Source organism: Actinia tenebrosa, unplaced genomic scaffold, assembly GCF_029948245.1.
Source record: "Actinia tenebrosa isolate PJP-AT-01 unplaced genomic scaffold, QUT_ActTen_1.0 PGA_scaffold2__45_contigs__length_23673736, whole genome shotgun sequence".
Taxonomy (NCBI): Eukaryota; Metazoa; Cnidaria; class Anthozoa; order Actiniaria; family Actiniidae; genus Actinia; species Actinia tenebrosa.
The window spans coordinates 16439104-16464609 of record NW_028292579.1 but is presented as its reverse complement, the minus strand read 5'-3'; the positions used below and the strand labels follow the sequence as shown (position 1 = coordinate 16464609).

The following is a 25506-nucleotide window of genomic DNA, read 5'->3' as shown; positions in this document are numbered from 1 at the left end:
TGCGCGCCTTGGTCGAGTGAGTTGTTTTGAATGAAATGTTGTTACGACTGATGAAAACAGAAAATGATTCATAGTTTGGCGATTAACTTTTCCTTAGAATCCTAGTTCTGTACATGTTTTTGTGAACCTTTTATTATGGTGTTTGTATCATTAGACGAAATTGCTAGAAGGAAGGAAGACAGACAGAGAGAGACAGACAGGAAGAAAATGAAGTAGTATATCTGTGGGTGTTGACAAGCATTTATTTTGTTTCCCTGTAGATATACATCTGGAACTTCGAGAATAATGATCTGATAGGAATGGCACTTCATTGATACACAGTTGTACATACATTCTCTTGTCACAATTAGAAACTTTGTCCTGGCTGCTGATCTAGTTAAGAGCATCACGTTGCTAAGGGTTACAGGTATGCTGTATGACTATTGGTTCTTTACGACCTATATTTACTACCGACCATTGTGATTTAGAGTTGTCTCTGACTTATGAAATTTACTCTTTTTCAAATAGACGTTTGGGTCTAAACAAAGACTTTCATCAGTGTAAATGAAGACGTTTGCACGCTTCGCGCAATGGCGCTAGATTGTTAGGTTTTTGTGCATGTTGACCTCTATCTATTTCAGCCTATAGGTCATTTTTTATTCTCTACTAACCCTACCCCAATTCATGGTGATACCTCTTTCATCTTATGCTACTATTACTGTGTGCTATTTTTAATGTTCTTTTATATAGTTTAAGGACTTATACCGTAAAATTCCGGTTACGAGCCTTTTCCCCGGTCAACGCAAATATCCTTTCAGTTATAATCCCCCCCGGTTATAAGCCCATCAAAAAAACCCCTTGATTCACTACGGTATAGATCCTTACAGCACATCGGGATGCAGTTCAAATTGGAGGACATAACAATAGGTTTTCAATTCTCATGAGGTTTGGTTTATCGCTACTAATTGATTGCATCTGATCTTTTCCAGACAGAAACTAAAAACACTAGCTTTCGTTAGTAAGGTAAGATGTGGATCTTTAGCGATATTGGATTTATCAAATAAGAAGCAATCGTTGCTTTTATCCTTTGTTGTGTGAAACAAACAGTTTGCTGTACTGAAATTTGTTTTATACATGTCTGCATTTACTGTATGTAAGTTGTGACGTATTTCCGGGTCCAAATGATCACAAATGCTAGAACAAAGTGGGAAATCTTCTCAAAGATTTAACTTCCATCTGAAACAGTTACAAAAATACTGACAAGTTTAATTCCTCTTTATAGAACTGTTTTGTCGTTTTGATCCCAGAAGTCATTCCCCTCCCCCCCCCCCCATGCCATTAGATTATCGTCCTACTTAAAAGCATTATAAGACGTTTTCTTAGAGGAGAAGGGTGTTTTTCCTGCATAAACCCGTTATTGTGTTTCTCAAGCAAGGGTTTTTGGGTACTGCTATAATATTGTTAATCCATGATACCAGCCCTAAGCATTTTTGAAACTTGGAAGAACGAATTCGAAAGCAAACAGCGGTAAAGTGAAATTGTTTTTCTTCCCTTTCCATATTTCTGCTTCTTGTAGGCACTTACATTATTATTTTAATTATAATAAAACAGAAAAATACGCAAACGTTGGGGTACAGTAGCCTGGGAATGATGGCCGGAGGCAAAATAGCTAAACGCGCTTTGATTGGCTGAAACAAAATTCACCGCTCAGTTGGTAATCCAGATTCATATTTCACAGGATCCACATAACCTTGAAGTGTACGGGACGGAGTTCTTCATCGATGGAACACAACTGGGTTTTCTAGGTACGTCACCCCAATTAGTCATTCCCAAATGGAGAAAAAGGTGGGCCAAGTTGGCATTGCAATGCATTGTGGGGAAGGTTTTTGGGACGAAAACGACGCCACCTTGAAATATGTCCCGCAAAACAGTCGTATTTCTAAGATGGACATATTTCCAACATATCTTCTTTTTGTCCCCTAAAACAGAGATAACGAGTGAGTTCCAGCATAAATGGTCTTGACGGACTCGCAGCTCTTAGCCAATTAAAATCCAGATAAAAATATCTTAACCAATTGAAATGCTTCATTTTATTTAACAGCGTCAGACGCGGACCAGAATTTGATTCTATTCACCTATCAGCCTGAAGGTAAGACTTTTCCTATCAATAACCAAGTAAACAAATTTCAGATGGTTTTGCGTGGTATGTTATCTCATTTACCATGATATGACGTCAACAGTTGGCCAAAATTTTATGCACTCACGAGGCGAAGTCGATTTGTCTTTTACTTTTAAAAAATCTCATCCTCCTTTAGTTTCGCTCCGATAAAGAAAAAATCTAAATACAAAAAGATTTTTAGAAACGATGTTTTCTATAATTTTAATTTAAATCAATTCACACGTATTGTTCAAATCCTTTACTAAAAGTCACTCGACTTCCTTTAACATGTGAAACTTATGAATTAATTTTGTCTCCAATTTGACTCTTTACACTTTAAGGTGATATCCTTAATCTAGATTTTTGATAATGATTATATTTGATACCCATTATTGTTTGCTTTGCGTCGGATTTGATCGACATGCCGGATATTATTCGTCACTTATCCTCCTCATAGTCGCTTAGACGGTTATTTTGCCGACTGCAGACAAAAAAAGACTATTTTTGTTATTCTTACGATGCTATTCACTAGTGACATTCTCACTACTGCTGTTTTCACTGCACTAGTGTTGTGTAGTATAATCGGCAACGGTTTCGTGATAGTTGTAGTCATCAGACAACGACAAATGAAAACACCTGTTAACTTCCTCATTGCGAACCTAGCTGTTAGTGACGCGGTATTCTCAACCTTTCTGATCCCTCGGTTCATTTTGATCCACTCGTTTCATCATCCCCATGGAGTACTGGGTGATTTGTTGTGTAAGATCATGACAGGTGGTAACCTGACTTGGACTGGGGGTGCTGCATCTGTCTTCACTCTTGTTGCTATCGCTTCGGAGAGGTTTTATGCGGTTGTACATCCATACAAACAAAGACAACGAATGACCAAAATTAAAGCTAAGGCTGTCATTGCAGTCTGTTGGATAACTTCCTTCTTGTTCAACGCTCCTTTGTTCTTGGTTGTCACTTACAGCGAAGACAAGGACTTTTGTGTCGAGTCATGGTGGGACACAGACGTTTCCAAAGTGTACAGCATGGCATGGTTCATCTTTGTGGGGTTGCTTCCCTTCGGTTTTATGGCCGCTGGGTACACGAAAGTAATGCTTGTGCTTTGGCGAAGGAGTAACGGTGCGAATGTCACGCAACAGGCCTTGTTTCGGTCTAGAAACAAGATCACTAAGATAGTTTTTCTGGTGACCTTGTTGTACGCCTTCACCTGGTTTCCTTGTTTGTTGTATTATGCTATAGTTGCCTACCTTGGGGATCATGTTGGGTTGGGCTCCATCATCCATACAATCAACCAGATACTAACCGCTATCAATGCTGCAAGTAATCCGGGTATATATGCTTTCCAAAGCAAGAACTTTCGTGATGGAGTCAGAGATTTGTTTCCAGCGAAAAGTTCTAACAAAACCTCTGCTGGGGGCTTTCGTCTTCAGATTTTGTCACCAGCAGAAAAAGAGGTCAATAGATGAGTTGCAACTGCACTACATATTAGCAGCAACATCAACAACAACCGCAGCAACAATAGCATGTGGAACAACAACAGCCAAAAACAGAAGGAAAACTGACTCTAACACATTACTTAGAAGCAGTGTCAACAACAACAACTGCAGCAATAATAGCATCATATCAACAATAAAAACAGCAGTCAACACTGAACAAAAGGAAAAAACAACACTAACGCCAACATTAGCAACAGTGCTATAAACATCACCGATAGTAACCATAGCAACAATCACGGAAGCATGATCAACATCATCAACAACAGAAGGAACAACAACAACAACAACATTTATATTAGCAACAGCAACAAAAACAACACCATCGATAACTCTGTATTTGCTAGCTTGATACAATACGTACGTACAGTAAACCGGCTTGCTGATCTTCCAGTATGGCCAACTCGTAATGAACAATTAAAACCAACAAAAAGAAATGATCATGTGTTGTGTGTGTTGTTGTGATTATTATTATTATTATTATTATTATCATATTATTATTTATTAGGATGATTCCTTATATCCCGTTTAACAAAACCTTCCAATTTTCAATTAATCTATCTTGCTATTTTTTGCTTGAAGAGAATTATAAATCGTTGCATAAATTAAAACTGAATATCAGGGCATCGCAATCGAAAAATCAAATGCGATTTGGGGATTCTTCGTTTGCGCGTTACGTCATCGCGGCCATGTTGGTACCATTTAACAAAGATTTCTTATTAGCATCCATTGTAAGCGGCACCAAAATGGCCGCCATACTTTGTCTTTTTACTCTCTTGGGAATGCTTGCACTCCATCAATATTATGTGTTGTGAATATGGTAATAATGGTAATAAGAGAGCCCCTCACGGAAAGGGATGGTCGTAACATATAATTAAAATATAATATTTTTCTCTTCACAGCTATCGAAAGTGCAGGTGGTCAGCGGTTGCTTCAGAGAGCAGACATAAATATAGGCAGTCACGTGACTTCGATGTTTCGTATTCGCGCCAAGTCTGGCGAAAAGCTAGGTGGAGAGAAGGCAAAAGATTTACGTCAGCTGACGTATTTTGGTAGGTACAAGTTTATTTAATCTTTGAGCGCGGCGTGTTCTCGTTACCAGACCCTGCTTTGTTTTTGTTTTGTTTTCCTGCTGAGAAACAAACGCTCCATAATGCCTTGCGATCCAAGATGGCTGACGTATCGTCAAAGTAGTCCATTGTAACGATGAGTTCGAAATGTTGAAACACTTGGTTGAGATTTTTAGCAAGAAGCATTATATTTTTGTACAAACGAAAAGTTCTACATGCGATAAAATAACTGTTATAAATCTCGATTTCTGATTGTTTCGGGTGCGTGTCTTGTAAGAGAACACAGCAGGCTTCTCCCAACATTCCTCACGTGTCTTGTCCAACACTAGTATTCAGCTTACAAGTAGAGGAAGGGGTCTCAACTTCCTGCAAAGCATCATGGGAAATTTGCACTGTTTCTGTCTAGCACCCCTCGTTCGCTAAATAGATTTTTTTCTTGTTTTTAGTCTTTGTTTAGTTTGATGTTCTTTTTTCTTCTTCCCAGGCACTCTGGATGGTGGCCTTGGTTTCCTGTTACCCATGACAGAAAAGACTTACAGACGTCTGCACATGCTCCAAACTAAACTAGTTGACTGCATCCCACACTTGGCAGGACTCAACCCCAAGGCATTCAGGTTGGAGATCCAATAAACCTATATAGTAATATATCAATTTCGATCTTTAAACATGCAAAGACCGTAGATTCTGGAATCTTATCATCTCTCAGTCGTATGAAACTTGGCTGATAGAGACAAGAGGCTGTTTTGCTTTATCATAGGCGGAGAGTACTTCGCTCCCGATAGTAAAAATGTTGGGTGAACGTACTCTAGCTTTTAATGTCTTTTATTTATCTTTCTAAAAAGTAGAACACATTTTAAAGTAAAATAACAGTCGAGTTCATACATTTGATGTTGCCATAAGCTTACAGCTATTTCAAAAAAGCCTGGTCGGCGAAGGAGTTGTTGCATGCCGTTTGCCAAGCTAAATGTATTTATATATTCATACTAAGTTATGTCAGCACATAAGAAAATATGGCGGAAAACCGTGCAGACAAAGTTTGGTAAAATTCCATATTGTTGTGATCTTTCGATCATTGCAGTTCGGGCTTGGTATGCAACAAAACCTTCTGAACCTTTTTTCGAAACGCAACATGCTTACGACAAGTTTTAGCTGCAATTAACAGTCGCAATCGAGTCGATTTGCACGAAGCAATTTTGTGTCATCAGGATGTTGCGCGCGACATTTGCTGGGAAAAAGCATAACGCGTAAATCGGCCTTAACTGTTGTTCTACGGTACTGCGTAATATGCTGATACACGGGAATCATGCATGCGTTCCGCCGCTTGTGTTCGTTGGTTTTGGCGTTGGTTTCGTAGTATTGCTAAATTTTCTTGAATTTCTAGAAAATACGTTTTTCAAACAAATTTAACCATGATAAAGGTACTTTTAGGAATACGATTTAATAAGAAAACTAGTTGTAATAAAATTTAACCATGATATTCTTATTAGTACCAATAAACTACACATTTTCAACATTAAAAATGTTTCGTGTCATATGCACTTTAAAGTCGTTCCGCCGCTTGTCTTTGTTGGTTTTGATGCTGGTTTGGTTGTATTGCAGGATGTTGCAGTCTAAGAGGCATTCTCTCAGCAACCCTCATCGTAATGTTTTGGACTGGGAACTACTGTCCAAGTTCATCCATCTCAGTTTGATGGAACGTCAAGAAGTCGCTAAGAAGATTGGAACAACGCCATCACAGGTACACACTTATTCACTCTCCGTATCCTGGACTGTGAAAAGGGTTTAGTATGTTAGACTGCATCAATGAAATGTCCCCCGATTTCTTTGTTTGAAGACCAAGTGATTCAACAGATAAAAACAGACAGACAGACAGACAGACAGACAGACAGACAGACCGACCGACCTCAGACAGACAGACCGTAGACAGACAGACAGACAGACAGACACTGACAGACACTGACAGACATACAGACGAACAGACAGACATACCGTAGATAGACGACAGACAGACAGACAAAATGGATAGACAGGCATCCAAAGAGAAATAAAATGGATCCATTTTCGTTTCTTATGTTCAAAATGTGAAAATACAGTGTAATTCACCTTTTCGGCGCAAGCCGTCTCGTAGCATAAATTGTTTTGAATCGCGTTACGGTCATCAAAAAGTTCGGACATTGTTCTCGGATTTCCGTACTAATGTACTGACTTTGAATGAACTATTTACTTGGTTGGTTTAGTTAGTTCTCTAAATACAAATAAAATATCATTTTTGTAGCTTGATTGAAGCTTTTCTTATTGCTGTTAAGAGAGCTAACTAAAGAAATCTACCTAAATTTTCTCTTTAAAGTCAGTGAATTTGTATGGGAATCCGAGAACAATGTCCGAACTTTTGTGGTGACCGTAACACAATCCAAGCTAAGTAGTATAGGGAATGGGGGTTCCAGCGCAATCTCAACACGGGCAAGACCCGTGTCAAAAATCCACCTACGGACAATCCCCACTCCAAGTGTGGTTGGGGGCAACAGCGCAAATATGTTAGTCTATATATGGAGTGCGAAGAATGTAAGAGAACTTTTAAGAAAGAAGCGGATTTGAAAAAGCATTTGAAAATGAAGACGAAGTGTATGAGCAGTTATGATTGTGGATGTGGTAAGAAGTTTGAGACTAAGGTTAAATTGTTTTGGCATTGTCAGGACTGTGAGTACGACTACGACGACTTAAAAAGTGCTTGGTATTAGGTATAAAATATTTCCTATTATATAGATGGAATCCCAAAGCAACTTCAGCACGGTGTCAATACCCGGTAACGGTGAGATTGACGTTAGACAGTTTTGGCGTCAGTCAGAAAGGAAGGTTAAAAGGACTCTCCGAAAAGGTATAGAAGAATTAGGAGCCCTGAAAGCGAGCATAATGGTAGAAGTAAGTTTGTCAAAAGACGAGGTAATGACGACAGCAATGTTGCGATCAAAGTCGTTAGTGATATTAGAATCCACGAATCTGGATAGGTCACTCAGTGAAGCCTTAGAAGCAATAATGGAGTCGCTGTCCAACTACACGAAAGAAGGATCGGGTTGGACAGTAGAGGAGGTTGAAGGAATAGAGATAAGTATAGCCAGGTACGTACCCATACGAGGGGGGAGTTACGTACCGCTACCAACGTGGGTAGAAAGGAAGAAGGCTATTGTAAACGTGAAGAATGAAGACAATCGATGCTTTATGTGGGCAATCAGGTCTGCACTGTATCCAGCAGAGAAGGATCCCTGTAGGACAAGTAAGTATCCCACAGATGATTTAGAGTGGGATGGTGTGGAATTTCCCATGCAGTTGATAGACATCCCCATATTTGAGGAAATAAACGATCTAGCAATTAACGTTTACGGAGTCAGAGAGCAGACGATAGTACCGTTAGTTCTGTCAAAAAGTAAAGGAGAGCGCGTACATTTATTCTACCACGGCGGACACTACTCATGGGTTAAACACATTAGCAGACTATTCTACAGACATACTAAGCACAAAGGCAAAAAGTACTTCTGCGACTGCTGCTTGCTGTCATTTACGTCCTTAAATACCCTAAAGAAACACGATGAGATCTGCCGCGGAGTCGAAGAAGTGGCACAACGGATCCAGATGCCCACCAACAAAGAGCTTTCATACGCAGACCATCAAAAGCAGATGCAAGTGCCTTACGTGATATATGCAGACTTCGAAGCGTTGATAACTAAGGAAGAGCAGAAACGTGGCGCCACGAATAAGGTAGGATTACACGAGATCTGCTCCTTTGGTTACATAGTAGTCAGATCAGACGGTAAAGCAAACCCTCCTGTGATTTACCGAGGTAAGAACGCAGCTAATGAGTTTCTAGAAGCATTGCGAGAAGAGGAGGGGGAGATTAGAGAACAATTAAGACGCCCAAAGAAGATGGAATTTACCAAAGAGAACCAGGAGGCTTTTAACAAGGCAAAAAAATGCCACATTTGCCAACATACGCTTCTTCAGTTTGGAAGACGAGCCAAGAAAGCGTGGGATGAAGATGGAAAGTATCTAGGAGAAGCTCATTTTAAATGCGGGAAGTATGCTAAGAAAGGTGAGAAGCCGGGAAAGCCCTCCACGCACTGCATTCACTGCCACAAAGCATTTGTTGAGGATTTCTATGTGGATAAGGTTAGGGATCACTGCCACATCACGGGTAAATACAGAGGAGCGGCTCATTGGAAATGCAATATAAACTTCAAAGTAGATCCAGAAATGGAAATACCCGTATTCTTTCACAATTTAAGGGGTTACGACTCCCATTTGCTACTACAAGGAACAGACGGCTCCGACGTCAAATGCATACCCAACAACAAAGAGCGCTACATGTCCGTAACTGTGGGTAAGCTAAAGTTCTTAGATTCGCAGCAGTTTATGGCGGACTCCTTAGCAAACCTCGTAAAGTATAACACCAACTTTCCCATTTCCAGTCAATACGGCGCGGAAAGGAAAGGAGTCTACCCATACGAATACATGGACTCCTGGGATCGATTCAAAGAACCCCTACCACCCAAAGATCGCTTCTACAGCACCCTAAACGAGTCCGGTATAAAGGATGAGGAGTACCAGCATGCGTTAGACGTGTGGGAAAAGTACTCCTGTGAGAACATGGGTGACTACCACGACATCTACCTAAGGTCTGACGTAGTGCTGCTTGCAGATGTTTTCCAAAGCTTCAGAAAGATGGCTATGGAATATTACGGATTGGATCCCGCTAATTTCTACACGGCTCCTGGGCTCAGCTGGAGTGCTTTGTTAAAGAAAACAAATGCGCAGTTGGATCTCCTAACGGAATACGACATGTATCGGTTTATGGAAGACGGTATTCGTGGCGGCGTATGCGGACCCAGCCGACGTTACGCCCGCGCAAACAACCCCTTAGTAGAGCACGACCTAGAGAAACCAACCACATACATTTACTACCTGGATGCGAATAACCTTTATGGTTGGGCAATGTCACAGTACCTACCTGTGAGAGACTTCGAATGGGATCCAGTGAAGCCGATAGACTTCTACATGCAGGTAGGAAAGGAGGAAGACAAGGGTTACGTTTTAGAAGTGGATCTGGAGTACCCAGAGCGCCTGCACGACGAACACAATGAGTTCCCCTTAGCACCAGAAGCGATAGAGATACCATTTAAGCAGCTAAGTCCGCTGCAAAAGCAAATGTGCCCTGGTTACAAACCGTACAGGAAACTAACTATGAACCTGATGGATAAGAAGAAGTATGTGGTACATTACCGCAACCTGCAGTTCTACGTGCGACACGGAATGCGCGTAAAGAAGATCCACAGAGTCCTAAAATTCACGCAGGAACCCTGGATGCGCCCCTACATTGACTTTAACACGCAAAAGCGTACCGCAGCGAAAAATGACTTCGAGAAAAACCTCTTCAAACTGATGAACAATAGCGTATTTGGTAAGACAATGGAGAACATCCGCAAGCGCGTAAGCGTAAAAATAGTCAGCACCAAAGAGGAAGCAGAAGCATACGTGTCACAGCCAGGCTTCGTTAGATACGTAGAAATGCTGAACTTCTACGTGATTCACATGAAAAGGGCAAACCTCTTACTAAACAAGCCCGTTTACACAGGCTTTACGGTGCTGGATCTATCGAAGCTGCTTATGTACGAGTTCTACTACGATAAGCTTAAGCCAAAGTACGGAGACCGCTGTCGCCTCCTGTACACAGACACCGACTCCCTAATTCTAGAGGTGCAGACGGAAGACGTTTACAAAGACTGCCTCCCCGACATAGACGAGTACGACACCAGCGGTTACCCGAAGGAGCACTTCCTTTACTCTGCGAAGAATAAGAAGGTAATTGGGAAGATGAAAGACGAAATGTTAGGAAAACCCATAGTAGAGTACGTGGGTCTGAAACCAAAGATGTACAGCGTGCTAAAGTTAGACGGCGTAGAAAAGAAAGCTAAAGGCGTAAAAAAGTACGTGGTTAAGAAGGACATTACGCACGAGTCCTACCTCAACGTATTACGAACACGCAAGGAACAGCGGCATAAGATGAACAGCCTGCGCAGCTATGGTCATCAGATACATAACGTCACGCAGGAGAAGGTGTCACTGTCTGCATTTGACGGTAAGCGATGGATGTGTGATGACGGAGTGCATACGATAGCATTCGGACATCACACGATAAGCAGTTCTTCTTTGACGAACCCACGCGTGGGACCATCATGAAGATAATACGAGATGGGCTGACCCTTCTTAGCTATCGCACTTCGGATCTGATAAGTTTCCAAAGACCAATTAGGATCCGTAGCTCTTTTGGATCCTCCTTCTAATTCACCCGGCTCATAGAGATATCGTACCGCGACATTACCTAATTTTTTTTCATGGGGGAAGACCGCCCTCGAACTTCTGACGTAGGACTTGTGTTCCACGTGCTTCTTTTTTATGGCATCCCTGGGTTTTATTCCCGTAGCCCTGGCCGCCTCGTTGTTCGAAGCTGCGACGACCTGGGGGAGCCTCTGAGTCCATTCCCTATTGCGTTTGGAGGGATCTTCCAGCTCTTTCCAATACTGGTACCCAAAGAGACGCTCGGCCAAGGTTTTATTAAATCTTTCGACGATGCTCTGACCCCTGTGGTACTCTGCTTTAGCTCTTCTAATCTTAGTGTCGTGGTCTTTCAGGGTCTTGGTAACCACGCCCATAAACTCCGTCCCCGCATCCACTTGCAGCAGCTTAGGCCATTTCAAGACGCGCTTATAAACCCTACCTAGGGCTTCTGCGACTTCCCCAGAATCCTTGCTGGTTATAGGTTCGGCGTCCTTGTATCTGCTTGCGATATCAACTACGGTCAAAGCGTACCTGTAAGTCTTTTTTCTTACCTTATCGTGCGGTAAGAAAAGCAAATCCGCTTGATGAACTTCATTGGGGGTATTTACGGTGAAGCTGGGCCTGGGAATGTACTTGGGCACGGGAAGATAAACCTGCCAGAGGGTTTGTTTTTTCAACCAGTTCTTAGCCGTTTCGTCTGATACCCTGGCTGCGGTCGCGAGTTTCTTGATAGCTGACGCTCCTTTCCAATAGCCTTCGGGTCCATAGTAAATCCTTTTGAGTTTGTCCTCTACGCGACCCATTATATGAATTCCAAAACAAGATTGATTTTACGTCCATTAAAATCCACCGTCTTTCCGTCCACTTTAATGGTAGTGTTTATGCTTTCTACCAAATTAGACAAGTCATAGCTCAAAGAAATGGGAGTGTATTCTACTGGGTCAAATGGATTACCTTTGGGCAGAAACTTGGACATAAGAGAAGACTTTTCTCCATTGTTGTAACTATGAACTAAATCGCAATAGACTTCGTAAGAGGATGCGACTTTCCATTTTACGTCATATGTACTGCCGCTATTTATCGTGGTACTAGTAAGGCCCAGGAGTTCTACCAATGAACTGTCTTTTAGATTGGCGCTCCCATTATTTTTCTTGAATGTCATTTCATGGGGCAATCCTGTGGTAAGAGTGTATCCATGCTTCGCTAGCTCCTTAGCCAGTGTTATAGGGGTGTAATGGGAATCTGGTATTTTTGGTTTGGTGCCGGAAGTTCCGATGACAAAGCCATTAATTAAATTATACCAAGAATTGTACAAAGAACAACTAACCAGCCGGACCCTTTCCGCGCGGATGGGAGGATTCAGATAAGTGGTAAAGTTATTCTTGTTGCTTTCCAAAAAGACGATCATTATATTCTAGGCACCAAAGGCGCCACTAGAGGCTAAGCGTAGCTTAGACTAAATACGCCAAAGCTACGCCTCCTGCCAGCCCTGCGACTCCTACAAAAACCAATTCATTGTCTTTTTGTTTCTTAGAAGGCTGGTAGTAATTCTTGAACTGAGGCTTTCTTAACCCCGTTAATGTCGCGGGGTGCGCCTGCGCATAAAGTTTGAAGGCGTAGTCTGTGTTTTCGAAGTTCTTGTCTGCCTGCATTTTGTCTTGGTAGTTCTTATCCAACCAATCCCTGTAAGCTTGTCTTTTTTCATTCCAAGCCGCTACGTCCCTTTGATATTTCTCCAGCGCTAAGTCGTGTCTCTTTCTTTCGGCGGCACCGCTTTTGTCGCCTCTAACTAATCTATCTAAATATTGACCACCATAATTAGCTCCAGTGAATGCTAAAGCTGCAATGACTCCACCTGCGACTAAGCTAACCATTATACATTAGGTAGGTACTTTTCCTTCCGTAGGTAATCCTTTACCATGATAGCCCCGCCAACGGCAGCGGTCATCTTAGCAAAGTTAGCGAAGCTCTTGCTTGGGTCTTCAGTAAAGTCTTCTTTGAGCACTTTCTTACCTACCCAACCAATACCCGCAACAATAGAAGTAATAATAGCTGCTTCTTCAACAGTTTTCAACAACGCGGTCGACATTATATTACAAAGCGAGAAGGAAAATCTAGGTCGCCACGGGTGATAAATCTACTCCATTTCAGGGATCTTACTCTTTTTCGTCTCTACAGGTGCGTGATATGTTGGCGGCACATGCACGGCCTCCCACTTTACTTCTGGCTTCATATTCCACCATTGTAAGTAAAGGCTGCCCGCTGCTATAGCAATTCCTAACGCACCAATGACGTACCCAGGATTAATGGAGGATTCCTTTTCGTCCTCCACCTTTTCCACCTTCTTTGCTTTGTTCTTCTTATTCATCTCCGCGAGCTTCTTTCCCGCGGCAACTCTGCCTGCAGATTTAGGCTTGGTAATCTTCTGCTCCTCCTGAGGTTGTTCTTCGGTACCACTCATCTTATACTAAGGGACTTGAAGGACTTGACAAGTAACTTGATGACGACTTGACAATGACTTGGCAATGACTTGACAACGACTTGACTAAGTACTTGAGAATGACTTAAGGACGACTTGACTAAGTACTTGAGGTGACTTGACAACGACTTGACTAAGTACTTGAGGCGACTTGATCAGGTACCTCAGCAAGTGCTGCCTGAAAGACCTTTTCAACTTCTCTGCCCTTTTTGAAGTCCTTCCAAGATGTTCCGAAGGAACCTAGTACCTCCTTCAAGTCGACGTGCTGAGCTACGTGAAGTGCCGCAGAGGCGACCGCCATTAACTTACCGCACTTCAAAGACAACCACCCACAGGTTATCTTAAGTTCTTGGGATATGACATAGTCATCTCTTATGTCCTTCTGTAGTTGCTCCACGTCGTCTATAGGCAGTGCAAGTCCAAGCAATTTAGTGGCAAGTCGGATAGCGGAGTCTGCTACGGCGTCCGTGGTCTTACTTGCGAGGGCGGCCTCGTACCTCTTATGGAACTTCTTAACTTCCTCTTCTGACAGCTTATTAACCTGCTCATGGGTAAGTTCCTTGCCTATCATTTCTTTGCACTTCCCAGATGACACAAGGATGTTAAGTTGTTCCTTGAGGTTACTTTCATCTAGCTGTGTGGGGACTTCATCTAAGAGCTGCTCAATCTCCATATACATTAGGAATCATAGATTCCAACCTCGTACGGAAACCTCAAAGAGAAGATCATTTTGGAATGTTGGTGCGTTTTTAAATGCCGCATGTATTCATGCAACTGTTCCTTGCTTATCTCGCCGCCGTAGTCGCTTAAGATGGTTTCCAGGTCAGACTTACTTGGAGTATAAAATACTACGAGAGAGCCTATGTTTTCCCTAAAGGGCTTAGAGACACTGGTAAGCTGCTGGGAAAGCAACCAAACGCTGATATTGTCATGCCTACCGCTGAAAGCGAGCTTCACTAATTCGGAGGTGCGTCTTTTTACGTCGTCCCCACAGGCAATGTCATCCAGTATGAGTAAAGTCTGTGTATCTTTAGGGAATTGCTTGTGCCAGAACTTCAAATGGCTGGATAACTCGTTAGGATCTAAAATATCTACGAAGAAGTCGTCGTCTTTCACTCCTATGCCTTCCCAGGTGCGGTTATTCGCGTAGGTGGGACAAAGCAGCACTATATAGTCAAAGCGGTATCTAAAGGGTTCTAATAGCTGCTCTACCACGAACTGGGTCTTTCCGCAGCCGGTGGGTCCTACTATCAGGGCATTGCAGGGAATATGGTTCGGATCCATTATATATACAATGGACCCAGTGGACGCAGTAAGAAGGATTGCCGCCGACGCAAAGAATAAAAAAGATACCATAGAAATGCAAAGGGAGGAGATAGGCCGGTTAAAAGAGCGCGTACAGGAATTGTACGATGAAATGTGTAGTCTGAAGCGTGCAGAACGGTTTGGCGCGCTTTTGACAATGGCGGGCTGGGCTAAGGAGTCCATTAAGGACTTCATTCGATATCCCCCATAGATATATGGACTGCATTACATGCGAACTACCTGCTGACTGCATAATCCCTCCCAAAACACCGATACCCAAACCGTGTAAAAAATACACCTGCCGCCACTGTAATAAGGTATTCTCTGAAGAAGACTTCGTTGGACATTGGTGTCCCGCGGATACTAAAGCACAAAGGACTTTAGACGACGCTCGAGAAGAGTAAGAGGTCGCAAAGAAGATCTTACTAAGCCCCAGCAAGAGGAATTAGCATAGGTCTTTCTTTTTTATTGTTATTTTGTTAAATGCTGCAAAGAGGTCTCAAGCAAGGGCCTATTTTTTATTGTTATTTTGTTAAATCGAAGAATGGTTAATATGATTATCTTTTTGCTGGTTTTAACGATGAGAAAGAATGATACCTCATCTTTTAATGGGGGCTTAACAAAATAACAAGAAATAATAGGTCCTTACTTGAGGCCTCTTACAGGGTTTAACAATTTAACAATAAAAAATAAGGCGTATATAATGAAGTGCGTGCAATGTGATAGAGCTTTTAGTAGCAAGCAGCGGCTGCAATACCATCTTTCCAAGAAAGTCTGCCAGAAGATCATCAGCACTGTTTGCGGTGACTGCGGTAAGGAACTGTCCACAGTACAGGCCCTACGATATCACCGCGAGCATAGAGTCTGCCTTAAAGGTCATTGCCGCCGATGCGATGAACCCCTCTTCGAAGAAAACTGGCATAAATACCGCTGCCGACGTTACCACCTCGAAGAAGTCGTCTGTGAAACCCACGGCGATTTAGCAGAGCGATGTTGCCCCCTTGAAACCAGCCGGGCTTTAGTGCTGCGTAAGAAAGAAATAGACCAAGATTTCGTATGCTTTGACGACTACGAAGGAGTAAGATGGGAGAACCGAGAACACTGGGACGGCATCTGCGATAAATGTGGTTGTCAACGTAGCGAACAACATATTTGGTGTTGCCTGTACGAAGGTCCCAAGCCTTTAGACCATTACCTTGCAATACGAAAAGAATGGTCTAATATATGATGTTACCTTACGTCGCAGCGTTCGCAGGAGGAGCCTTGATTACGATATCGATTGATTTCATGTCGGAAAAAATGAGGTCCGACGTAGCAGACCAATACCTAGAAGCCCATGAGGATGACTAATCACACAATGGATTAGCCTCCGCCTTTCTTTCAACGTCGAACTTCCATCGACCGTTGACTTTACCATAGCTACGTATGTGAGTGTACTCTTCGCCTTGCAGTACGTACCGTACGCAGTCAGGAGCCCATAAGCTGTACTCTTGGCTGCCGTCTAAGAGGACCAACCTTAAGCGGTTAATGTCCTCGAAGACGACGTAATTTTTTATTTTGTATGAAATGCCTTGTATTAATTCGCGCCAGTGAGTTTGTTCAACTATCATTATATTTATGAAATATCTTTCGGTGCGTTTGTAGCGTCTCCTGTGACTTGAAAGCCTTAACGCAGCCAGGACAAGGTATGCGAATGCCGTCGACGTAACGGTCGATTTCCCTGCAGATCAGATCGTAATCGTTGCAAACCATCGTAAGATAACCATTCATTTCATATTGCGTCAATACCGCTTTTTGTTTGTCGGACAATACGCCGTTACCCTTTGGCGTCTTCAGTTCCAGACATAACCCATTGTATTTTTTATGGGAGTTAAGAATTAGGATGTCGGGTTGACCTGCCTGGTAGCCCTTTTGCCAGCACGTTATCCTTTTACTGGTGGTATCTTGCAATTCCCCGAGTCCAGGTGCTAATAACAGCGTAGGGTGAAACCGGCGTATGTAATCGATGACCTTCTTATGTAAGTCAAACTCATTCTCGATCTTGAAGACCAACTTATTTGGACCATCCAACGAGTACTTTCCCGTCTTCCTTAACGTAGGTAGGACATCCTCGAAGACCCAATCTTGGAACGACTCTGCCGTTGGCAGTTTGGAGCTAAATATCAATTGATACAAACCAGACTCCGTCACGTACAGGGATTGTGGGTGTGAACCAGAAGGGAGGCGATTCACCTCTATTCTAAATTCACTAAGCCTCTTCTTATGCTTATCCCGCACGTGGACTTTAATAGCATCTTTGGTGTCTGCGTAACCTAATGCCTTTGCTACCTCTTTCGCCTTAAAGTACAGCTTGTCGCTTTGCACTATGCATTGCAGTTTAGTTTCGTTGTTTTTGAATACGCGGAGCATATTATACGTAAGGAATATTTTTTATCCTTTCGCTTGGCTCAAGGAACGCGAGCCTAGTAGGCGACGCTTTTTAGCTGATTCATTTCCACGCTTAGCTGCGCGTCTGAGACTACGAAAATGTATGCATTTATCTTAGTAGTGTCGCTGGCGTCTTTGGTGCGCTTGATCTCCAACGTAATGCCGTCCTGGGTATTTACCAGGCGTAATCCCTGTCCATGTAGGTCTTCGTCGTTCGTCGTGCGCATGTCGATCCACAGCGCATACTTATCCTTAAAGAATTCCTTTGGGCTAATTTGGTCGCCAAACTTACGCGCGACTTCCCGGTACATATCCGCGGGCTTTATCCCTTGTGAGTAAACCTTATTAGGCACTCCGTTGATGCTAACACCTACGTTGGTAATGTTAGGATTAAAGAACGCCTCGGAGTCACGCAATCCTGCCGTGTATGTCTTTGCGAACAGCAACATTATCCCTGTAAGGCTGCGCCTGGGAAGGTTAATGCTTTGGTTGATGACCTCTTCGACGTTATTCGTAAAGCTGAACGTCTTGTACATCACGACGTGATCGTAAAGGAAAGCCTTCCCGGAGCTGTATTCCATACCGGCGCTACGTGCTAAGTCTTCGCTGTATACCGTTTCATACTGCAGCTCTAAGTTAGTAACGGAGTATGGGTGGACGGCTGCTGAACTTACGTCCTTTCCCTGTAGGATGTTCGTAGTGTCTGCTAGGGTTACTTCGAACTGTAGTTCGCTTAGCTGCCTTGGGTAGTATGCACCGTGGTTCGTGATAACTTCGAAATCTAATGGAATGACATATTTAGTACCATAAGCCGCCTTTATTTCGTCTTCTCCTGAGGCGCCAGAGGCTGCGCTTCTTACCTTGCGTATGGCATCACTGGCGATTCCCTGCTCTATCCTTTGCGCGCGGTCAAATGCAGTCAACCATAAGTCTTTGTACGTGGTATACAGATCGTACCTATTTAAGTCCAAGAGGGATTCCCCTGCGAACTTCACCCGCATCTTTGAGACAATGTTGCGACCAAGGTCGTTGACAACGTGACGCGCGTCCGCAGTGCTTGGTTGTATTGCTAGGTCAAACCTTAGCGCCAGGGTTCCAGGAACTAAGACTAGGTTATCCGTTAGGCGGGGCACGCCTACGTACAGGGTTTCCCCTGGCTTAGCGCTGCTGGGGGTAAAGGTGACTCGGTGAAAGGTGCGTTCTGCTTTCAGCCCGCCAACCTGCTTAGGTAATACGTTGGGGTTTAACTTTGAGCTTATCATATATAATGGAAGTAGAAGGAACGGATTTTGATCCCACCACCGAAGAAGGTCAAGTCGACATTAACGACGATGAATACGAGTCTTTACTACCTAAAACCAACGACCCCACGGAATTCCGAGGTAACATGGTGCGTCGGTTTGGAAAGAGAGCCCGCGCCGGCTGGATGGCTTTCCTAGACAAATACCGCACTAAGAACCCAGGCAAACCCATACCAGAATACATAAAGCTCGATAACATCGACTTTGGTAGTAAGACGATGATGAAACCTCCTAGGAGCAAAACCGCGGAAACCAGCTTTGGTCCGGACGGCAACATCCCCGAAGCCCCCGGCGCTGCATGGCTTAGTAGGGTTCAGGAACAAATGGATGAATCCATGGAAGAAACCCCGGACGATTTTGATAGGATCAAGGAAGAATTCCCAAACTGGGATCCAAACAAAGTCCAAGTAATGTTTGACGCGGATAACGAATGGGGCAGGGAAGTCGTAGTAGCAAGGTTAAATAGGTCTAATGCTCATCCATATGTCATCAGGGACATAAATGGTAAATACTACGCAGATAAAAATATTCCTCCAACCCTTAGAAAGGCATTAGGAGAGCCCAACTTACCCGAAAGAATGAGAGAAAATAGTGAGAATATTGACGAAGCCGTCGAAAGAGTTAAGACCCTAATGCAGCGGCAACAAAAAGGTCTTGGGGCGATAAGGGAAGTAGAAGAGCTAAAGCAAGCGATGGAGGAAAGGGAAGCAGATTACATACGGCAAAACCGACTACTCCTTGATGCTCAAAAGAGAGAACTTGACGACAAGAATCAACGCATATTAGAACTTAGAGAACAAAGAGACATTTCTCTTCGCGAAAAAGACAGCGCCCAAAGGGCATTCAATCTCGCCCTGCAAGGCCTGGATATAAGCAAGGAAGAAGCCAAGGACTTACGTACCACCATAGAGGGTTCTTTGGTGGAGCGGCGGCAGTTAGTTGCTGAAATCAACATTAAAGAAGAGCAAATCCAGCAAAGAGATCAGGCCATCGAAGACCTGGAAAAAAACATATCCGAAAAGCAGGAAATAATCAACGACCAGACTCGTCCCGAAGAGGAAAGGGAGGCAGCTCAAAGGGAATCAGAAACCCTTCAGGTACGCCTTGCGGAATTACAGGCGCAAAAGGACAACCTGGAAAAGGAGCTGGGGCTTACCACCAAGGAAAAGGTAAAAAGAGCTCTGGTGAAGTATGGTATTCCGCTGGCATTTGCGGTCGCTATTAGCACCGTAGTAGGAGTCATCCTATCCGCGCTTAAGGCTACGGGCGCGGGCGTAAAGAAATTAGGCAATGGACTAACGGACTTGGGAAAAAAGATGGCAGCCGGCTTGCCTGGGCTGCTGGGTTCGGTCGTTTCCTTGGCGCTGAAGGCCGGCGGAGAACTGTTGAAGTTTGTAGGGAATAACATCTGGATCTTGGTCGTCGCTATTGGGGTGGTCCTCCTGAAGAAGATGAAGGGTTAATCTTATCCTTGTGTATTACTGGTGGCTTATCGTCGTCGGGTATCCGAGGCGTCCTCGACTGGGGATAAGTAAAGATAGTATTCGCGCCGCCTTGATAATGCGGAACTAGCGGCAGCACACTCATGGTGCTAATGGGTTTATGATTCCAAATAGCATCCGGTGGAGAAGTTCCCACAGCATTTATTCCTATGCGACCACGAGTTGCTATGGTCCTACCTCCATCGCTGGGACGAATTTGCAGCTTTGCATATTGGCAATTGGCTATCATGTGAAAAGACACTGGAGTTATATCTTCTGGGCTTCCCGGATATGGTTCACATGAAAAATGGGTTGAATGCCTATTATTATCTTTTTTTCTGTAGGGTAGTAATGGGCGGTTATCTTCATCGACGATCCTAAACCCAGCATTGCACGAATACCCCGTATTAAGGCTAATAGTACACACAAGTAATCCCACGCCTCCAACCTTCACCCAAAGATCAGTGTCAAACCATTCATCATTTACGTACTCCTTTTCCTCTAAGTAATAAAGGAACCAATCTTCCTTTACATGTGGGTTCATATATTTCAGCAAACATAGTTTGCTTCTAGAGACTAAGCACCGTAAAAGTGCTAATGGTCTTGTGGTTATAAGCCGTGTCTCTTTGATTTTCTATGCCATTCACGCAAACGCTCCCAGAATCGTCTACGCGTATCTGCAGCTTTACCTTCCCGTGGCAATCAGCAACCATGTGGAAAGTCCAAACGGAATGATTTTCGGCGCTGGCTGGGTTGGGCTCTACGGAAAAATGTACAGGCCCCCTGTTGTTCGTCTTCGCGCGCATAGGCTGCAGTATACCATTCTCGTCCAGGAGCCTAAAGCCGACGTTGGCATGGCTGCTCGTGCCAATGCAAATACTACAAAGGATTAACTTCTTTCCTGAGTAGTTCAAATTCACGGACATGCCCGTGACATCAACCCAAGATGCTTGGGCGTATTTTTTCTCACCTGTGTAAGTCGTATAAACGCAATCTACTCCAGCCATGTAGGGGTTGTTCATCGCCATATATAATAGCTCAGACCAACACCCGCGGCTGCTAAGCCGGCTTTTAGTAAGTTATGGTCGTATTCCTCGGGTATCGTAGGCATAACATGGGCCTTCTTCGATGGTTTCTTAACTACGGGTAGCTTCGCTTCGTGTGACTTTTTTGGCTTCTCTACGAAGTGAGGAATGTTCCTAAGAGTGTCAGAGTTCACGTCATTCACCCCAAACTTCATATCCTTAGTAGCTCGCTGCAGCTTGTTGTTATAACCCACAACGGAATTGGTGTTAATAACCAAATTACTCGGCATTAACCAACAACCAGGCGACAAAGCGTAATCCAGTCGCACTTTAGACTGCTGCACCGCTAATTGATATCTCTGCACCGATTTAGATATGTCATTTTCTATTATTGCGGACTCAAATAAAGTTAGGAATTCTTGTTGCGTTTCCTGTGAAGCGCCTTGGGATCCAACAATGGGGTTGCGGGTATTTACCTGCGCTCCCAGGATGCAGTACACGAATGCTTCAATGCTACGGTTAATCCTGGCTAGGTTCCTTAAACCTTTTCCTTTCATTAACACAAATGGATCCCAAGTGCCGGGGTAGTTCGTTTGAATTCTAGTAATTAATGAATTATTGCCCTTATTACCACCCATATCACTGAACTCTAACTCATTACTTGGATATTCCTGATGTCCGTAGTCAGCCGGCTTCTCACCATTGGCACCCCAAACGTAAACTATACCCAGCCCATGCGTCTTACCCTCTTTGTAACGAAAGTCTCTTTGCCGTGGTTTGAACTCATTAATTAACCTTTCTAGGGCTGCGGAGTCGTAGCGGTTATTCATTGGATTAAATGCCTTATCTCCCGGTAGGGGTACGTTAAGCTCCTTCAACAACCTCCTTACCGTAAAGGCAACGTGAAACTGCATAATTGGAATGTGAAACATGTCCGCGGCAACACCACAACCTTTAGTGGCGGCCCAGACAGCAAAGTTTAACTGCTGCGGCCAATATCGCATATTGGGTCCTGCTAACCATTCCCTGGCCTCTTTACCCGACGTATGCTTTAACATCGTATCCCCATAGATATTCCTTACTACTACGTTAAATGATTGTTTACCCACTGAAATCTTCAGGTGCGTTACCAATTTTTCGAAGTTGTTTACACCACCTTCAGCATCGTAAAATGGGTAATCTTCCGTGGTTAACAATAAGTTTCTAGGAAAATTGGGTGCTTCATACACGGGTGCCTCCTTCGTTATTGGCAAATGCTGTGCCTTTTTCCTCTCCTCATGCGGCTCCAAGTCTGTATTGCTGTATATTCTTTCGCCGTTATAGTAAATCCCATCGGGTCTTCTTTCGAACTTACTAGGGTCTGCATGCGGAAACATCTTCCTAAAGGCTCTCCAGTTGGCATAATCCCGGCTGTCGTGATGTGGCTGCTCCTCAATATCATCCCCAAAAGCGTCGTACATTAGTATATATAATGGATGTTATACCATCAGCACCTCCACTCTATCCTGATTTACCTACAAAACCCAATGAATTGAATGCCGAGAACTTCCGCTTGAATAAGGCAAATCTAATCCTCGCTTACTTAGAGGGTCAAACGAAGCACTATGAGGAGGTCAGGAAAAAGTATGCTAGAGCCCGAAGCATATTACATAAAATCGCGATAACTTCCGGCTCCATGTCCGTGGCGTTAACAGGCTCTGGCGTTGCTACTTCGCTTACTGGACCGGGAATAATTGTTGGAGTTCCTTTGGCTAGCGTCGGCGCCGTCTGCGGCATCGTTTCCGCTGTTACAACAGGCATCATGAAACAGTTGTCAAGCAAGATATCCAAGCATGACACGACAATAGCTCTGTCAAGGGCTAAAGTAAATACTATCACTGACCTTGTCTCAAAGGCTTTGCGTGACAGAAAGATAGACGACGTAGAATTCTCGCTTATCTTAGCCGAAGAGGAAAAGTACGAGAAATTAAAGTCGGACATAAGGAATAAAAAAACAGTCGTAAGAGATCTTTCCGAGGAATCTCGCAAAAAGATCTATCAAGAAGCGAAAGAAGAGCTTCAAAGAAAGCTTGCTCAGTAAACATCTGCTTCGAAAAGAGCGTGACGGGATTCTATTTACATATCGAACGTCAGTCTAGAAATTATGCAGATTAAATATAATAATTTTCACATACATAAGCGTCCAGATGTGTCTGGCGTTCGCTCGTGATCGTGGGACTTTGGAGCTGGGGAGGCCTAAAGTCCCGAGTTCGAGCCTCGCTGTAGACGCATTTGGACCGGTTGCTGTGAGTGGAAAAAAAAGCCTCCCCACACTCACAGCAACCGTGGGGGGAGGGGTGGAAAGTGCGATTCAACCCCGCGATGGGGGGTTTCGCGAGGAAAAGTTGGAAAAGTCAGGGGGTGTCTCGGGACGCTGTCCGGAGTTCACCCTCTGGTGGGTCGTAAGAAAGATATATGTGTATGTACTAGAGGGCCTCTGGCGCGGGATGAAATAAGCCCCGTAAGCCCAAAATGCAAAAAACCCCACTGGGGATAGCTTGGTGTTCTGCGCGATGCATTCCCCAGTGGGGTTTCTGGCAAAATAAACGCCAGTTTTGCATTTTTATTTTCTCGGAATCCATCCTAACAGGGGGTGGTTGGGGTCTATTTTGTAAAATATTTCGTAAATTACATCAGGATAATAAGGAATATCCTTATTCAGCCGACAAAACATCCACTCGGCTTTTGTCATATCAGAAACCTCGGGAATAGACTTACCGGTAATTTCAGACAAAAGATAGGGAATAGCTTTGTAATATTTCCCTAGCTTTAATTTTTTCAATGTCTTCCGTAGACTTTGTGGGGTTGGCTCTTCTAAATGGTCTATGATTTTCTTCTTTACTTCGTTGTCTAAATATACCAGTCGATGACCTTGGATATGACTCATCCAGTCCCTAAAGTATTTTATTCTTTTGTATGGCGTCTTCTTACGACCTCCGTTGGAATAATATTGTTCCCTGGTAGCACAAGGCACGGCATTACGAATATTTTTACCGCACTCGTAACACTGTGCTGACGTGTCGTCTTCTATTTGCATTTTCTTGCCACAACAAATATACTTATTTGGTTTAGTAGGTACAAACTTGGGTTTCAAGCACTTTACACAGAAATCACAAACAAACTCTTTACATTCTTCGCACTCCATATATAGACTAACATATTTGCGCTGTTGCCCCCAACCACACTTGGAGTGGGGATTGTCCGTAGGTGGATTTTTGACACGGGTCTTGCCCGTGTTGAGATTGCGCTGGAACCCCCATTCCCTATACTACTAAGCTAGCGCCGAAAAGGTGAATTCCTAACGTGATACAAACTGATGTCGTGTCATGATTTTTTAAACCCTAATTAGCGGTTTACCGAAATGAGGCGCGCGGAACCATTTTGTATCCAAACCACAAGCAGTACGTATGACCTCGTCGAGCCGTGGTGGTTGAGTAAATGAATGCACTGTCAGCCTTCTTCATTTGCACACCGCCCGCTTCCTTTGCCCTTTGGATTCAATGGAGCGTAGACACATTTGGGGTCCATTTACTTTGTATAGTGCATGATTCACCCGGCTGCGCCTTGAACCTTCCTTGATTGCAGAAGTGTTTTCAGATCGCTTGAAGTACACGTTTCCTGTTTGGTTGATTATAAACACGTCATGTTTTGTCTTCACAGATCCTTGATGATATGATGGATGTGGAACGAGCGTGCGATCGATTCTGATTGATTACATCTGTATATAATCATCCATATATACCACCGTTTAGCTCTGCAGCTTCAACCATTAACGCCAGACTAGAGTCACTGAAGGCTGCGCGACGAATCTTGGACTGTTATTGGGCTTGTCACTTGTGATTGTCTGAAAGAAACACTTGGCTGTTCAAACAAAAATAGTTGCTTGTTGACTTGTCCATAATAAAGACGGTCTTGCCCGTCTATACTCTCTCCCTCTTCCAAGCAGATTTTTTTAAATGCGTTACTTCAAACGAAAGGCCTTGATTTTACCCCCTGCCACCAAACACGGGGGCAGGGATCGAAGATTTTTGTCTTGTGAATGAATATAGTTTGCCCCAAGTTATGCCTGACTGGTGAAACAAACCTCATGCAAAGCTGCCCTAACAGACTATAGTCAAGAAAAAGATGGCCATGTCCCATAAAAGAACACTCGTTAAATACATAACGTAGGAAGCACATTTTTACACTGTTGCTCTTGTACACTGAATAAAAGGTGAACAAAAAATCTTCTCATTACGAATTTATTGAACTGTAATAATTCAATATGTCAACACTAGCATTTCACAATGAAGACCCAGCTCGTCTAGATTAATCCCTCTTTCTATTAATAGAGGTAAAACCAACTGTGATTCGATAAACTTTTTCTGTAAAGTCCAACCGTTAAATAAAGAATAACTGAAAAAAGATATGCGA

General features: G+C 43.5%; 1 protein-coding gene across 1 annotated transcript; it reads left to right on the top strand.

The window, feature by feature from the left end:
- The first annotated feature begins 135 nt into the window (after positions 1-135).
- LOC148909427 (cleavage and polyadenylation specificity factor subunit 1-like) lies at positions 136-25506 on the top strand. Its single transcript, XM_089034130.1, has 8 exons — positions 136-212; positions 969-1002; positions 1718-1784; positions 2081-2128; positions 4542-4691; positions 5194-5323; positions 6309-6447; positions 24754-25506. Exons 1-8 carry the CDS (start codon positions 136-138, stop codon positions 24799-24801), a joined length of 693 nt encoding a protein of 230 aa, XP_088890256.1. The 3' UTR covers positions 24802-25506.